This window comes from Hemitrygon akajei, chromosome 14 (genome assembly GCF_048418815.1).
Source record: "Hemitrygon akajei chromosome 14, sHemAka1.3, whole genome shotgun sequence".
Lineage (NCBI taxonomy): Eukaryota > Metazoa > Chordata > Chondrichthyes > Myliobatiformes > Dasyatidae > Hemitrygon > Hemitrygon akajei.
The window spans coordinates 78,968,498-78,987,207 of NC_133137.1; the positions used below are offsets into that span (position 1 = coordinate 78,968,498).

At 43.0% G+C, this 18,710-nt stretch overlaps 1 protein-coding gene across 1 annotated transcript in view; it reads right to left on the minus strand.

Annotated features, from left to right (window-relative positions):
- The window catches only part of bend7 (BEN domain containing 7), a 74,610-nt gene that overhangs the window by 22,888 nt on the left and 33,012 nt on the right, over positions 1 to 18,710 (minus strand). The window contains exons 4-6 of the mRNA XM_073065305.1: positions 13,660 to 14,001; positions 10,626 to 10,742; positions 6,158 to 6,447 (exon numbers count right to left, since the gene is read on the minus strand). Of these exons, the coding sequence (XP_072921406.1) occupies positions 6,158 to 6,447; positions 10,626 to 10,742; positions 13,660 to 14,001 (749 nt within the window). The remainder of the gene's footprint in view (positions 1 to 6,157; positions 6,448 to 10,625; positions 10,743 to 13,659; positions 14,002 to 18,710) is intronic.

An 18,710-nucleotide genomic window follows, 5' to 3' on the forward strand; every position in this document is an offset into this window, starting at 1 on the left:
TTTCTACAGATGTACCGTGGAGAGCATTCTAACTAGCTGCGTCACTGTCTGGTATGGGTCGGGAGTCCCAGTGTATGGGACATTGGAAAAAAGTTGAATTTCCTAAAGTATCTATCTATCTATTGCACAGGATCAAAATAAGCTACAGAGAGTTGTAAACTCAGTCAGCTCCATCATGGGTACTAGCCTCCTCAGCATCCAGGACATCTTCAAGGAGTGATGCCTCAAAAAGGTGGCGTCCATCATTAAGGACCCCCATCACCCAGGACTTGCCCCATTCTCATTGTTACCATTAGGGAGGAGGTACAGAGCCTGGAGGCACACTCTCAATGATTCCAGAACAGCTTCTTCACCTCTGCCACTCGATTTCTGACTGGACGTTGAACCCATAAACATTACCTCAATATTTTTCTCTTTTTGCATTACTTATTTAATATAACATTTTAAATATATATTCTTTTTGTAATTTAGTTTTTATGTTTTGTACTGTACTGCAGCCACATAATAATAATTTCACAACATATGCCAGTGATGAAAAATTGCACTGCGGGGGACAAGAAGGCTATACACTGGGTTGCTAAAACTGCCCAACACATCACTGTCACCAGCCTACCCACCATCAAAGACATATATATGGAAAAGGACCACCAGACCCAAGAACAGTTACTTCCCCAAGCAGTGTGACTGATCAACATCTCCACCCACTGACCCACTCCACCACTACACATCCATCACCTAGTGTCACTTTATGTACGTACAATTAGTCTATGTGTATGTTATTGGTACATTGTACTTTATAGGCCTTTTATACTTATATTTATTGGGTTATTTTTGTTTCTTTTATTGTGTTCTTTATGCTTGTTGTGTATTATTTGTGCTGCATTGGATCTGAACTAACAATCATTTCTTATTCCTTTACACTCGTGTACTGAAGCATGAGAATAAACCATCTTGAATCTGGAGTCACAGGCACAGTGTCAATTACAAGAAGCAAGAACAAATTAAACATAAATTATGTGTAAATTTTATATAAAAATGAACACACAGAGCAGAAGTGCAAAGATTCAAGATTGTTTATCATCATTCTTCACTTTAAAAGTGTAGAGGAGAACACAACCATTGATTTAAAGTGATGAAAGTGGTCAGAGTGTTGCTAAACTCCAGTGAATAGGGTTGTGCCGGTTGGATCAAGAACCGAACAATTGAGGGGAAGTAGCTGTGAAATCCTGATGGAGAACACACTGTGTTAAGGGATGATGGAAGCAGATTCAATATTGACACTGAGAACAGAGTTAGATATAAACGCTGAGCAGCCGGGCAGAACTTAACCAATGAATGGGGGCAGCAGAGTAGTTGAAAGTACATTTATTATCAAAGTATGTATGTGTCACCATATACTACCCTGAGACTCATTTATATGCAAGTTCAAAGTAAATTATTATTGAAGTACATATATGTCACCATGTACTACACTGAGATTCATTTTCTTGCAGGCATTCACAGTAGAATGAAGAAATACAATAGAATCAATGAAAAACTACACACAAAGACTGACAACCAACCAATTTGCAAAAGACAAACTGTACATAAACAAATAATGTAAATAAATAAATAAATAAATACCATCATAATTCTGTCCCATGTTGTATGACATGGGTGATCATTGTCCCATAACCATGATTGTTCTTAACAGACCTTTTCTGCAGAAGTAGTTTTGCCATTGCCTTCTTTTGGGCAGTGCCTTTATAAGACAGGTGACCCCAGCCATCATCAATACTCTTGAGAGACTGTCTGCCTGGCATCAGTGGTCGCATAACCAGGACTTGTGATATGCATTAGCTGCTCATATGACCGTCCACCACCTGCTCCCATGGCTTCTTGTGACCCTGATCGGGGGGGTGCTAAACCTTGACTGAGGGTGACCTGCAGACTAGCAGAGGGAAGGAGCACCTTATACCTCCTTTGGTGAGATGTACCGCCGGCTGGTGGCACAGTGATATCAATCAGCGCTGGACTCCGGAGCGAAAGTTCCCGAGTTCGAATCTAGTCGGGCTGTTCCCGGACATGCTTTTCATCCGGGTTGAGTGTCGAGCTCGCAACTCTGCCTCGTAAAAAAAAGGATGAGGGGGACCACTCACAGAATCTTTCCTCCAAGACAACCAAAATAAGTGGTCGCCGAGGCTCTGGCAGAGTATGGTACACACACAAAAAAAATCTCCATCCTTCCACTCAGAAATAAACACTGAGAAGATGTAGAATCCTTAAGAATGAGTCCATAGATGGTGGAATCTGTTCATTCAGAGATGAGCTGAATGAAGTTATCCACGCCAGATCAGAAGCCTGACAGTTGAAGGGTAATTTGTTCCTGAGAGTTGGGCTTCTCAAAATCAGAATCAGGTTTATTATCACTGACTTATGCTGTGAAGCTTGTTGTTTTGAGGCAGCAGTATAGTGCAACACATCAAAAATTACTATAAGTTACAATGAGAAAAATAAAAAAACATAAATAAGTAGTGTAAAAAGAAAGCAAAGAGTGAGGACATGTTCATGGATCATTCAGAATTCTATGGGATAGGGGAAAAACTGTTTCTAAAATACTGGGTGTGCGTTTTCAGGCTCCTGTACCCCCTCTCTGATGGCCAAGAGAAGAAGGCACATCCTGGGTGATGGGGATCCTTAATGATGAATGCTGCCTTCTTGAGGTATCACCTTTTAAAGATATCCTGGATAGTGGGAAGGCTAGAGCCAATGATGCAGCTGGCTGAGTGTACAACCCTCTGCTTTTTGTTTGGAGCTGGAGAAGATTGCAGTTCTGTCTGTATTTATATTACACAGTGTGCCCACAGATTCTTCATTCTTGCTCCCAGGAGATTAATTACAAATTTACAATGCGAAGTAATAAATAGGCATCTTTTGAAGTGCAAAACAGGTATTTGAATTAATTATAGTGGGAAAAATTCAAAGCAAACTGCATTGCATTTAATTACATATTGCACAGACACTGTTCTTATTCGGATATATGGATAACATTGCACTATCGTATTTAATCAGCTCGAGAATCTCATCAGGAATTACTTGCATAATTTATTAACTCCTCAAGGTGCAAGCAAGCTTTAAAAATCCTGTTGAGGTTGTACAGACCTATTATCTGAGGATAAATTGGTGGGTAGTTTTGGGAAGATCATTAAATACTGAATGCAAAAATGTTCTCAGATGTGGTCAGTGTCTAACTCAGATCATTCAGGAGAGACGATCTGAAACATTTCTTCACTGTAAGGGAGTTGTCAGATGAAATTCTCTCCCTCAAAAGACAGTGGATGCTTTCAGATCGGAGAGGGATTTTCTGATACATGGAGGAACTGTTGGTGGAGGGAATGGAGAGGCAGTTGAGCCATGGCTTCACTGAACTGCAGAATAATTAATGAATTAATTTTGGGAAGGTATAGAATACAAGTTTTTCCTGCAGTCTGTAAGTACTGACCACCAGGATAAGTGCAGACACAGTTCAGTCAAATGGTCAGTTTTAGATTCCTGGGCGCCAACACATTGGATGAGTTGTCCTTGGGCCTAGCACGTAGATGCAATCACAAGAAAAGTGTGCCAGTGTCTTTCCTTTCTTAGGAGGTTAAGGCAGATGGCACATGTCAGCTGCGGTTGGTAGCTCATCTCGGAGAAGGAAAACTCTGATCTCACACCTCTGTTGCCTTGCAGCCATACCCACTCTTGGGGAAGATTTCGGGATTAAACCTAGAGGAAAAATTCAGAGCTGGACTCCCTAAGGCAGCCCTGAACGTTGAGTTCAATATTGATAGACAACTCTGTGTTGCCGCTGGTTTCGAACTGTATCAGTCTCTGCCATTCCTTTACATTCATCGGCTATGTGGAGAGAGGGAGTCCAATACAAGAGTAACAGCTTGCTTTCCATATCATTCTGCTCTGGCTTGCATATCACGTAGACAGATAGGACGCAATATCCATAGTCAACCCTGACCAATGGATGGCTCCATTGCATGCCATCAAACATCAACAACATTTTATTTTGAAAAAATCCTGACTCGTTGCATCAAGGTCTGGTAATGGCAATTTGAATGCACAGGAACTCAAAAAGCTGCAGATGGGCTCAATCTAATACACCACTGGCACATCCTTCGCCACAATCAGGACTGTCTACAAGAGGCAACATCTATCATCAAACATCCTCACTATACCATCTTCTCACAACTCCCATCGGGCAGGAGGGACAGAAGCCCTTAGTCCCACACCACCAGATTCAAGAACAGCTGCTTCCCTTTAACCATTCGGTTCTTGAACCAACTGGCACTACCCTCAACACTAGTTTACCACCACTAGGACCACTTTGGACATTTTGACTTGTTTTAATGTCTGAATTGCATTCTTTCTTGTAAAAATTGTGCATAATTTATGATTTTTCTTGTGAATACTGCTTATCTGATGCTAAACACAACAGATTCTGCAGATACTGGCAATCTTGAATGTTTGCCCAAAACATCAACTGCTTATTCATTTCCACAGATGATACCTGACCTGCTGAGTTCCTCCAGCAGTTTGTGCGTGTTACTCTTACTCAATACAGTTTAGCAACACTAGGATCTCTTTGCACCAACTATTTTTGGTTTTAATTCATTTATTTTTGATTGAGCAGAGGAGAATGAGAGGTGTACAAGATGGTAACAGACATAGAATGAGCGACTAGCCAGAGACTTATTCCTGAGGTGGAAATGGCTAATAATAGTTGAAAGTATAGGGGAGATATAAGAGTCTTTTTTTAAAAACACAGAGAATGGTGGCTGAGTGCGTGGAATGCCCTGCAATGGGTGGTGGTAGACACAAATACATTAGGGGCACTTAAGAGACATTTTGATAGACACATGGATGATAGAAAAATGGAGGGCTATGTATGAGAGAAGGGTCAGAGTAGGTTAAAAGGTCAGCATGACATCATGAACTGAAGGGCCAATATGGTGCTACAATGTTCTAAGCCAAAATAGGGGGAGCACAGAAATCACAGCGGGTTGCAATCCGAGGAGATTGCAAAAAGGTGGGTAGGACGAAGGTATTTCCATAAGACACAAGAGCAGAATTAGGCCATTCAGCCCATTAAGTATGCTCTGCCATTCCATCATTGCTGATTTATTTTCCCTCTCAAACCCACTCTATCTTCTCTCCGCAACCTTTGTCACACATACTAACCAGCAACCAATAACCCTCTGCTTTAAATAACACACACAAAAAATGCAGGAGGAACTCAGGAGGCCAGGCAGCATCTATGGAAAAGAAAAAAACAGTTAATGTTTTGGGCCGAAACCCTTCATCAGGTTCTGATATCGATTATTTACTCTTTTCCATAGATGCTGCCTGTGGTGAACTACATATACCTGTCTGGACACGCCCCCCCCCCACTGACTGCTCCTGTGGCTCCTCCCACAGACCCTGGTATAAAGGCGATTGGGGCCTCAGCCCTGCCTCTCAGTCTCCAGGATGTAGCATGGTGGTCAATTGCTGCTTGTTCTTTCTTCCAGTTAATAAAAGCCAATATCTCGCCTCACGTCTCAGAGAGTTATTGATGGTGCATCACTGCCTAGTCTACTGAATTCCTCCAGCATTTTGCACATGTTGCTTGGATTTCCAGCATCTGCAAATTTTCTTGTGTTTGTGGCTCTGCTATAAATATTCCCAATGATGTGGAATTCACAGCCATCTGTGGCATTGATTTCCACAGATTCACCACCCTCTGGCTATAGAAATTCTTCCTCATTTCCATTCTGAGCCTGTGATCTCTGAGTCCTAGACTACCCCACTATCTGCAACACCCTCTACATGTCCACTTTATCTAGGCCTTTCAATATTCGACTGGTTTTAATGAGATTCCCCCAATTTTTCAAAACTCCAGTGACTACAGGCCCAGAACCATCAAAATGCTCCTCATATTTTAACCTTTTTATTTCAATGTTCATTCTCATGAATATCCTCTGGACCCTCTCCAAATCCAGCACATACTCTCTTAGTTAAGGCATCCAAAACTGCTCACAATACTCCAAATATGGTCTGACCAATGCCTTATAGAGCTTCTCCTGGGGAAAATGAAGCTCTGTTCTACATGGTACAGAGAGCGGGAGTTTAAAATACTTTCACCTACCTCTAAAAGATCACTGTTGTGCATGCTTTCCATTTCTGGAATACAGCTCTCTCCCCGGCCTGGTGGGACATGCCTTGGGTTCATGTCTGTGTTCAACCTCTCCGTGGACAATGTGTGGTTCTTCTCTGCCTGCGGCACGTTGACATTCTGACTGTGAAACTTCCGACTGGGCTGAGCCGGAACAGGCCGCAGCCTGTGGATCAGTCTTTTTTTAATGATTTTATTCCGTAGCAAAGTTGACCGGAACGGATTTGTGTGGGTAGATGTCATATGAACAGCATTCTGAGGACCTGTGGAAATAATAACACAGGTGCAAGATTCTGACATTTGCTGTGTTTATAAACATTTTGTTCTGGAATTAGAAATGTACCGAAGATTACTTTAATGCCTTAAAAATAGCTTTATTTAACACATACACATCAAAACATACAAAGAAATACCGGTACATCGAATGCATCAATGACCAACAGAGTCCAAGGATGTGCAGGGGTCAGTCCGCAAGTGTCACCATGCTCCGGCGCATACAGATAGTGAAAAGTTTACCGGTATCTTGAATACTGTTCATACAGATCAATAAATTACACAGTGCACTGAGGTAGAACAAGGTAAAACAATAACAGATTGCAGAATAAAGTGTTGCATTTAAAGCAGAGGTTGACAGATTCTTGATTAGTCAGGGCATGAAGGGTTACGGGGAGAAAGCAGGAGATTGGGCTGAGAGGGAAATGGATCAGTCATTGGCATCATGGGTGAATGTTTAAAGACAATATGAGTTTGCTTTTGTGCAGAGGGCTTCTTCCCGCCATCCTGGTGAACATTTTACCATCATCCAACATGACTCTTACGGTTGTTATGTCACTGCTTATGTGTGATCATTTGTATAAATTTGCATTTTCTGCATCGCAATAGAGACAAGGCAATTAGTGGTAAAGCAGTTTGGTATCTTCTGATTTTGTAAAAGATGTCGTAAGAAATGGTAAAAGGAGTTTACTTCTAAAGTGCCTTGAAGTGAACCACTCAACAGCATGGAAACAGGCTATTAGCCCAACTGGTCCTGGCTAACCACGACTCCCCATCTGAGCTAGTCCCACTCGTAAGGATTTGGTCCATCACCTACTGAACCTTTTCCTATCCCTATAATGCTCCAGGTGCTTTTTAAAAGTTGTTTTTGTATCTGCTTCAACCACTTCCTCTGGCAGCTTCCTCCACACACTCACTGTTCTGAATTGTAACTTCAAAACATTAAACTAATTCGTGGGAAGACGTGGGAAACCGGGAATGCGTGTCTAACTTTGAGTTCACTTTAAGCTGGTGCGCACGTATCACGTGGTAGCATGATGACATATGCAATTCACATATTTATACATATAACCCATAATAAATTATTGAAACGAACAAGAATGCTTAATCAAATATGTTTAAAAGATTACTCAAATTTAACTGACATATTAAGTACACAACACTCACCACCCTCTGTGTAAGAAAAAAGTTGCCCAAAGTTTCTGTTAAAAATTTCAAATCTCATTATAAACTTTCATTAAATCTATCTTGAAAATGCCTACTAAAGCTTTATGAGTCACATGTACATCAGAATATACAAATTAAATGTGTTATTTGCATCAATGACCAACACAGCATGCCCACAACTCACCAACCCTAACCCACACGTGTTTGGAATGCAGGAGGAAAGCGGAACACCCAGAAGAAACCTGCATTGTCACAGGGAGAAAGTACAAGCTCCTTACTGCTTGACTGCTACATGACGTGATGCATTGGTGTAGGGGCCAACTGTTAGATAATCAGGACTCTATATGGTCCTTTGGGTAGATGGAGAAAATTCTACGGTGCTGCTTTGAAGAACAAGAGAGTTCATCCTGTTGTCCTAGCTGATAAACGTCCCTTTATTTTGTCCCTATAACACAGATGATCTGTTGATTGCCAGAAGAAAGGCGACACTTGCAGGCTGCCCCCAGCACATCCTTGGTCATTGACACAAACAACACATTTCAATGCCAGTTTCAATGTTTTGATGCATATGTGACAAATAAAGTCAATCCTCATCTTAAGCAACACGCACAAAATACTGGAGGAACTCAGCAGGTCAAGCAGCATCTATGGAAATGAACGAACATTCGATGTTTCAGGCCAAGACCCTTCTTCAGGGCAAGAAAGGAAAGGGAAAGATGCCAGAATAAAAAGGTGGGTGGAGGGGAAGGAGGATAGCTAGAAGGTGGAAAGGCTCCCTCAGAATGGTGCTGGAGTGTCAACCTAGAATTTTGTTCTTAAATCTCAAAAGGAAGGGAATTTGAATCCACAAGCATGACTCAGAGGCTCAACACTACAGCTGACATCATTTCATGTTCCTGCTACCAACGATTTGCCCTGGTCTGGCACAGCCAAGAAAACACAGCAGTGCCTCTGCTTCCTCAGAAGGTTATGAAAATTCTGCATATCCCAGACGACCCTCACCAGTTTTTACAGACGTACCACGGAAAGCATCCTATCCAGACGTATCCAAACTCTGTGCTCTGCCTACGACTGCAAACAGAGCCCAATCCATCACAAAAACTAGCCTCTCGTTCATTAACTCTGCTTTACACTTCCTGCCGCCTCAGGAATAGAGTTAATATAATCAAAGACCCCCACCCACCCTGGAGATTCTCGTTTCTCCCCTTCTAACTAAGCAGACGATACAAAAAGCTGAGAGTACATACCACCTGGTTCACGGACATCCCACTGTTACCAGGCACTTGAACCGACCAATCGTACACCTGTCGTTCCCACCCTTTTTTTTATGCCAAGGACCAATATCATTTAGGGAAGGACCCCAGGTTGGGGACTCCTGCACTAATCTATTGATCTTCCCAATCTACCTCAATGTGGCCCTTGTACTTTGTCTACCTGCACTTCACTTTCTCTGTGACACTCTATTCTGCATTCATTTTTCTTTCTACTGCCTCGATATCTGACATGAGCTGTATGGATGGCATGTGAAAAAACGTTTCACAGTATCTCAGTAGATGGGACAATAATAAACCAGTACCAATACTAAAATCCAAGCAACAATGGAAAGACTGTGCAGCAAGAAAGTTTGTTGTGGTTACAGTCACTGCATTAGCAAACAAGAAACAAGTTTGTTAAAAAGCTGTTACATGGTCACTAAAATTGCAATGACAATTTTTGTTCTGTAACAGTGGGGAAAATATAAACTGCAACATTTCTTTGATGTGGTGGGGGAAGCAACTCACAGAGGTCCCTCCTGTGTCTCTCACTGCCAACCCGTGAGATATAAAAGTTTAGAACTTGACAATTATGAAAGTCTGCTAGCACCATCATTGTAGAGTTCAAAAGATAACAGATTCTTTGCAATGGGGTGTGGAAATAAGCAAAAGGGATGTTATGTAAATACATCCTAGTCCATCATGGGTAAACCCCCCCTGCTCTACTTGCTTTACATTTACAACAGATGAAAAACAATTTCTTTAGCCAGTGGGTGGTGAATAGGTGGATCCAGGTGAGGAGGGTAGAAGCTGTGAGGTGGCAGCTAGCAATGACAAAGGGCTGAAGGTGATTGGATGGATGGGAGGGAGAGGGAGAGGGAGAGGGAGGGAGGGAGAGAGAGAGAGAGAGAGAGGTAAGAGGTGGGGAGGGAGGAGGTGGAGGGGAAGGGGTAGGTCAAAAAAGGTGGGGGGGGCAGGAACAGAGAAGGAATAGTTACGCCGTCAGGTTGGAGACTATCAAGATGGAATGAACAGATGCTCCTCTAAGCTGCATCCAGCCTTCGTCAGCATTGGAAACATAGACAGACATGTTGTCGTGTGGCAAGTACACTCAGTGGCCACTTTATTAACTACACTTGTACACATACACATTAATGCAAATACAGTATCTAAACAGCCAATCGTGTGGCAGCAACTTAATACATAAAAGCAAGCAGACATAGTCAAGTGGTTCAGTTGTTGTTCAGATCAAATATTAGAATGGGGAAGAAATGTGATCCAAGTGACACAGATACACTGATATCCTGGGATTTTCATACACAACAGTCGCTAGAGTTAACTGAGAATGGTACGATAAACAAAAAACATCCAATGAGCAGCAGTTCTGGGGGCGAAAACACCTGGTTAATTAGAGAGCTCAGAGGAGATAGGCCAGATTGGTTCAAGCTGACAGCAAAGCGACAGTAACTCAAATAACCACACATTACAACAGTGGTGTGTAGAAGAGCACCACTGAATGCACAACATGTCCAACCTTGAAGTGGATGAGCTACAGCAGCAGAAGACCAGGAACATACATTCAGTGGCCACTTTGTTAGGTACCTCCTGTACCTAATAAAGTGGCTACTGAGTGTAAAATTGAAATGGCTGTTCACTAGGAGGTTCTCCTGATGAGCCAATACATGTTATGTTGTACTTCATATTTAAAACACGTCCACATTTTTTTTTACAACAATGTCAGTCCTTACCTGCTTGTGCTTGCATCAGCTCTCGCAGCGTCCGGAGTTCCTGTAGTATTGCTAGCAATGTTGGCTGACAATTGCACATACAACAGTTAGACCCCATTGCAGAATAAGGCATCTCCCCTATAGAAAACCAACAGACATTCTACTGTTAGTTCTGTTTCCTGAAACACTGCACAGGTGGCAAAATAACCGATGTTTAACAGCCACTCTCAGGGTGGAGAAGCAACACCTCATATTCTGTCTGGGCAGCCTCCAACCTGACAGCATGAACGTCAATTTAGAATACAGAGGGTAGAACAGTACAACACAGGAACAGGCCCTTTGTCCCACAAAGTTGTGCCTAGCCAATTATATTGCTAATCAAATGGCCAGCTCAACTAATCCCTCCTCCTATATAATATCCATATCCTGCCATTTCCCTCACATTCATGTGCTTATCTAAACATCTCTTAAAATCTCCTAATGTCTCTACCACCACTCCAGGCACCTGCCATTGTGTAAAACACTTGCCCCTCACGTCTCCTTTGAAATTACCCCCTTTCACTTTAAATGCATGCCCTCTGGTATTAGACATTTCAACCATGGGAAAAAAAGACTTTCTCTAGATTCTGGCAATTTCTCCCCCAGTCTCCTCCACTCTTTTTCCATTCCCCATCTGGCTCCCCACTTACCCCTTCTCTTCTCTTTACCTCTCTCTGGTGACCCTCCTCCTTTCCTTTCTTCCATGGTCCACTCTCCTCTATCAGAATCCTTCTACTTCTACAGAATCCTTTGTGGCTCATCAGGCCAGTGCTTATGCTGGTTTCCATGGCTTGAAGCAACTGAGAGTACGAGAGTACCCCCCCCCCCCCCCCCCCACCCAGTCTATCGTGAGGTTGACCCCAGCATTTTTTTGCTGGTACCCATTTTTCAGTTGGGTAGACTAGGTACATTGTGTAGTTAAATGCCTTGCTCAAGGACACACGCTGTCTCGGCTGGGCTCAAACCCACGACCTTCAGATCGCTAGTCGAACTCCCTAACCACTTGGCCAGACGTCACACCTTCTACTTCAGCCCTTTACATTTTCCACCCACCAACTTCCAGCTTCTCATTTCACAACCCCCCCTTCCTCTCCCACCACCGACCTTCCCCCTTACCTGGCTTTACCCATCAGCAGCCAGCTTGCACTCCTTCCTCTCCCACCACCCTCCGATGAAGTGTCTCAACCCAAAACAGCAACCGTTTATTCCTCTCCATAGATGTTGCCTGACCTGCTGAGTTCCTCCAGCATTTTGTGAGAGTTACTCTGGATTTCTAGCATCTGCAGAACCTCTTGCACCAAACAGTGAAAACCGTCTACAAGGATGTTGCCAGAACTCGAGGGCCTGAGTAATAGGGTAAGGTTGGCCAGGTGAGGACTTTATTTCTTGGACCGTTAAAGACTGAGGGGTGCATAAAATGATGAGGGGTATAGGTAGGGTGAATGCTTTTCTTCCCCAGGACAGGAAACCAGAAACTGGAGGACACTGGTGAGAGGGGGAAAGTTTAGAAGGGACTTGAGTGGTAACTTCTTCACTTAGAGGGTGGTGCATTCATGGAACGAGCTGCCAGAGGAAGTGGTTGAGGCAGGTACATTAGCAACATTTAAATTAAATTTGGTTACGTATATAGGTTAGCCTGCAGAAGGACTTTGCTGTGGACAAAGAAGTGGTAGGTGGAATACAGTATAGGGAGGTACATGGTCATGCACTTTAGTAGAAGGGATAAAGATGTAGACTATTTTCTAAACAGGGAGCAAATTCAGAAATCAGAGGTACAGAAGGGACTTGAGAGGCCTTCTGCAAGATTACTTAAAAAGTTAATTCGCAGGTTGAGTTGGTGGTAAGGAAGACAAATACAATGTTTGCATTCATTTCGAGATGACCAAAATATAAAAGCAAGGATGTGATGCTGAGGCTTGACAAGGCATTGGGCAGACCACACTTGGAGTATTTGAAATAGTTTTGGGTGCCTTATCTAAGGAAGGGTGTGCTAGCTTTGGAGAGGATCCAGAGGAGGTTCATGAAAATAATCCAGGGAATGAAAGGGTTAACACGAGGAGTGTCTGATAGCTCTGACCCTATACTCACTGGAGACTAGAAGAGATAAGGGAAGAATCTCATTGAAACCTATCAAATATTTAAAGGCCTAGATACAGTGAATGTGGAGAGGATGTTTCCTATAGTGGGGAAGTCTAGGACCTAAGGCACAGCCTCAGTATACAAGGTCATCCCTTTAGAATGGAAATGAGGAGAATTTCTTCAGCCGGAGGGTGGTGAATCTATGAAATTTATTGCCACAGACAGTCATGGAGGCCAAGTCATTGGGTATACTTAACACAGAGGTTGATAGGGTCTTGATTAGTAAGGGTGTCAAAGTTACAGGGAGAAGGCAGGAGAATGGGTTTGAGAGGGCTAATAAATCAGTCATGATTGAACAGTGGAGCAGTCTTGATGGGCCAAATGGCACAATTCTGTTGCTATGTCTTCCGATTTTACATGGGCCAAATGTGGGAAGTAGGACTAGCTTAGATGGGCACTCGGGTTAGCATGGACCAGTAGCATTCATTTTCTGTAACTCTGAAAATGAATGCATTTGGAAAATTGCCAACTGTACTGTATTTTATAACATTACAGATTGTTATTACAATGTTTCAACACAGAAATGATCAAGTTATTTTACAAAAATATTAAGAGGGTAAAGTGATGTCACATGAGAATTTAAGCTTAAAGGTCACAGTTCTTAACTTTTTGAGGCCCTTCATTGGTCGGGGTCGACCATGGATGTTGCACCCAAGCTGTCTACGTGATACTCAAGTCAGGGCAGTACAATATGGAGAGCAAACTGTTGCAGTAGCAGTAGTATGTATCAGCAACATAGCTAATGTTTTTCTGCTCTTAAACCCATCATCAGTATTCCCATTTCTTTAATTAGCTAACATCAGCACTTTAATTCAACAAGAAACAATTACTACAAGTTCAGGTATGTTCAAGCACAAGATTTTTTAAAATTACGCACCGTTGCTTTCCAAGATGCCTTGAATTCTTTCAGTACTTGCATCGATGATTGGTTTGGATGACCTGCTGCCTTCCCCGCTGTATCCCCCCGAAACAAAAGTGTCATGTGTCTGAACCTGGATATCCTTCCAGACAACACTCTGGGACGAATGTGGTTCGTCACGATGGGCATTGTGCAGACCTGTGCTGCGTTGGAGCCACGTTAACTCACGAGCCTCTGGTTCCCGCTTCTCCTTTCCTCTGCTCTGCATCAAGGGCTGATGGATCCTCACACAGTTCACTCTGTTGTCCAGTAAGCGCCGCATCCCAGAAACTTGCTTCTTCAGGCCCTGGCATATGTTATCTGGCAGACAGTCAAAAAGGAAATGGCTTTAAAGCAGGGCTACATAACAGAGACTGCAAAAGCTACAGATGCAGAGTAACTCACACAAACAGTGCTGAGGTCGAGAGGGTTGAGAGCTACAAGTTCCTAGGTGTGAACATCACTTAGTACAGAAGCTTCAGGACTCACACCACCAGGTTCAGGAACAGTTATTACTCCTCAACCAACAGGCTCTTGAACCAAGCTTCACTCAACTTCACTTGCTTCTTTATGGAAATGTTCCCACAACTAACGGACTCACTTTCAAGGACTCTCCATCTCATGTTCTAGACATATGTTGTTTATTTGTTTACTATGATTTCTTTCTTTTTGTATTTGCACAGTTTGTTGTCTTCTGCACTCTGGTTGAATGCACAAGTTGGGCGGTCATTCATTGATTCTGTTATGACTATTATTCTATAGATTTATTGCATATGCCCAGATGAAAATGAATCTCAGGTTGCATATGATGACATATATGTACGTTGATAACAAATTTACTTTGAAATTTGGTCCAGCACTTTGACAGCATAGCCTAAAACAGCTCACCAACACATCTGCTTCGTCAGGAGGCTAGAGAAATTTAGCATGTCCCTATTGACTCTTGCCGATTTGTACTGATCATCATGGAAAACATCCCACCTAGATGCATCACCCCTTGGTATGGCAACACCTCTGCAGGTGTCCACAAGAGCTCATACCTCAGTGCATTCCTCTCCTCTCTGTACTCTACCTACACTTCTTGCTGCCACAGTAAAGCAGCCAGCATCATAAAAACATCACTAAAAATACCTTTTTTATTAGGTAAATTGTGTTAAATTATCACCATAAACAGTGAAGGGGCAAGTGATGGTGAGACGAGATGGTGTGTTGCAGAATCGTTGCAAATGGAGTTCTGATGCCTGTACAGCTGGCCTGGGAGCAAGGTTGGATTGCTCTGGGCACCAAAGGGAGAAGTCAGGCCCAGGCAGAGAAGATTTAGTGGGCATTCAATTGGCCTGGGAGCGAGGTTGGATTGCTCTGGGCACCAAAGGGAGAAGTTGGGTCCCAGCAGAGAAGATCTGGTGAGTGTTAATTGGCTTGGGTGCAGAGTTGGATCTCTCTGGGCGCCGAGCTGATTTGAAGAGCTTGAGAGCAGCTTCAGGTTGCGTGACAAATTCTGGGCCCAGAGCGAGTCACTGGTCTAGGCCTGGAGCCTTTCACTGCAACTGGGTCCTAATGAGAGATAAGATTTGCTGTTTAGACAATTTAAACACCAGCCCAGACCTGAGGCGAGAACCAATTTCACTCTATTTCTGCAATCTTCAATCCTCTCTCCAGTACGCTGGAGCCTTTCGCTCTCCATTGTTGGGTCAATTTAAAATGCCTGCCTAGATACACTGAAAAGTCAGGGTGTCGGGATCCGAGGCGAGAGCTGATTTTGCTTGTTCTCCGCAATGGTTATCTCCAAGGGTGCTGAGGCTATGAAAACTGCCCCAACTATGGTGCTCTGTGCCTACTACGATGATGAACTGATAAGCGAGGCTTTGGGCCTACTCCGGGGTTCAGATCTGAGGACTCAGTTTTGGTTCGGAATGCTGTTGTTCGCTTCAATTGTTTGTATGATCTTTAATTTTTTTTCTTTCTTACTTTTGGTTTATTCTTTTTTTGCTCTATTTGGGTTCTTTCGGATTTCTTGCTTTGTGGCTACCTGTGAGCAAGCAAATCTCAAGGTTGTATAATTTATACATTCTTTGATAATAAGTGTACTCCAATTGACTTGAAGACCCCACCCACCTCAGATATTCTCTCTTCTCCCCCCTTCCACCAGGCAGAAGATACAAAAGCACGAAGCTATACACCACCAGGCTCAAGGATAGCTTCTATCCCACTGTTATCAGACTCTTGATCTCTTGTACGATAAGATGGTGTCTTGGCCTCACAAACATCCTCACTATAATCCTGCACTTTATCATTTACTTGTACTTCACATATTCAGTAGCTTTTACACTTTATTCTGCACTGTTACTGTTTTACCTTATTCCAGTTCAATGATCTGATCTGTAGGAACGGTATGTAAGACATTGTATCTTGGTACATGTAAACCAATACCAAATGCTGGAGGAACTCAGCAGCATCTATGGAGGGAAATGAACAGTTGACATTTCGGGCTGAGACCCTTCATTGGGACTGAAAGGGAAGGGGAAAGAAGCCTGAATAAGAAGGTGGGAGGAGGCAGAGAAGTACAAGGTGGCAAGTGATAGGTGAGATCAGGTGAGGGGGAAAGGTGGGTGGGTGGGGGAGGGGGTTAATGATGTGAGAAGCTGGGAGGTGGTAGGTGGAAGCATGATAGGGCTGAAGAAGGAACATGATAGGAGAGGACAGTGAACCAGGAGGTGGTGATAGGCAGGTCATGAGGACAAGAAAAAAAAGGAGGGGTGAAAGGGCCACCAGAATGGGGGGAAAATAAAAATTAGGAGGGGGTGGTTACCAGAAGGTTATTACCCGAAATGACAACTGCTTTTTCCTCTCCATAGACCCTGCCTGACCTGTTGAGTTCTCCAGCATTTTGTATGCATCGAAGCATGGATTGTGTGCTTGAATGCAAAGGTCAATATTATGCCAAGAGAAATAATTTGCTGAAATATACACTGGTGTTACAGCATTCTTCATCATCCAGTGAAAGCACTCCAGGTACATATGAAAAAAATTACCCCCCCCCCAATGCCCTAAAATTATGCCCCCTCGTATTAGCCATTCCCCGCCCCCCCGGGAAAGATGTGCTGGTTATCCACTTCATATCCTGTACACCTCTTATTATATGCCTCTTATCATCCTGTACACATCTACCAAGTCACCTCTCATCCTCTTTCACTCCAAACAGAAAAGCCCGAGCTCCCTCAACTTTTGTTCATAAGACACGGTCTCTAATCCAGGCAGTATCCTGGTAAATCTCCTCTGCATCATTTCTAAAGCTTCCACATCCTTCCTATAATGTTGTAGCCAGAACAGAAGACAATAATCCAAGTGTGGAAAATGTGGAATACAGTGTGGAAATATCTGCCCATAAGAGAGACCATTGTGTAAGAAGATAAAGATAAGGAGTGGAGTGAATCAGTAAATTGGTTTGATATAATCACTTATATTGACAGAAAAAACTTCATGTTGTACACCGCTCATACAAATCAGTTCATTACACAGTGCATTGAGGTAGGACAAGGGAAAACAATAACAGAATGCAGAATAAAGTGTTACAGTTAGAGAATGTGCAGTTGCAGGCAGACAATAAGGTGCAGTGCCATGGTAGAGTAGGTCGTGAGGTAAAAGGTCCCCCCTATTGTACAAGAGGTCCATTCAAGAGTCTGACTACAATGGGATACAAACCGTTATTGAGCCTGGTGATACAAACTTTCAGATTTTTGAATCTTCTACCCGATGGGAGAGGGGAGAAGAGAGAATGAGCTCACTACTGACACTAGACCTCAACTTCACTCTATTTCATTTCTTAATCAATCTCACCTTGAGCTTACAGTACGCAGGAACTGGATATCTGCAGCACTGGGTATCAGAGAGTTCAAAATAAGCACAGAAGCCAAGGCTCAAAGTCTTGTTAAACCTTCATCAGACCTGAAACATCAACTGTTATCCATTTCAATTGATGCTGCTTGACCTGCTGAATCCCTCCAGCATTTTTGTATGTTGCCCTGGGTTTCCAGCATCTGCAGAATGACTTGTGTTTAAGAGACAAAGTTATAAAATTATAAGGGAAAATAATTGCAGTCCCGACCTACAAACTGCCTTTTCCAAATGCTCTTGTCTGGAAAGCGCTATAAGGCTATTAAAACAAAAACTTCATGCTATCTTAAAAAATTCTTCCCCCAGGCAGTTAATCTGGTCAATCACTCTAGCTAGTCCCCAACCCCCTCTATCTATTACCCCCCTCACTGCACTGCAAACACTTTTTATAATGCTGTTTCCATTGTAAATACATACAGGTATTTATATATTTAAGCACATTTTATTCTTTACTTAATGATTTAATCTCAAACTTAATTTTATATATAATTTATAATATATAATATGCATATAATTTATAATATACATAATATATAATTCACCTCTGTTCTTATATTCGATGTCTACATTCCCCCCAGCGCTAATGCTAATGAGGTGCTCTGTGAACTGTACGGGGCTATTAGCAAACTGCAGAACGCACACCCTGATGGACTGTTTATTGTCACCGGTGATTTTAACCATGCCAACCTTAAGTCAGTGCTCCCTAAATTCCATCAGTATGTGGACTTTGCAATGAGAGGGGAGAACGCATTGGACCTTGCTTATACAAACATCCCCGACGCGTACCAGGCAGATCCCCGCCCCACCTCGGATACTCAGACCACATCTCTGTTATGCTAATCCCAGCATACAGACCGCTGGTCAGGCGCTCCAGACCAGTTCAGAAGCAGATGAAAACCTGGCCAGCAGGAGCCATCTCTGCTCTTCAAGACTGCTTTGAGCACACTGACTGGCACATGTTCAGGGAGGCTGCAACCGATGGCGACTCTACCAACTTAGAGGAGTACACAGCATCAGTGACCAGCTACATCAGCAAGTGCATTGATGATGTTACTCTGTCCAAGACCATCACTATACGTGCTAACCAGAAGCCATGGATGACCGTGGAGGTGTGTGCGCTGCTGAGGTCCCGCGAC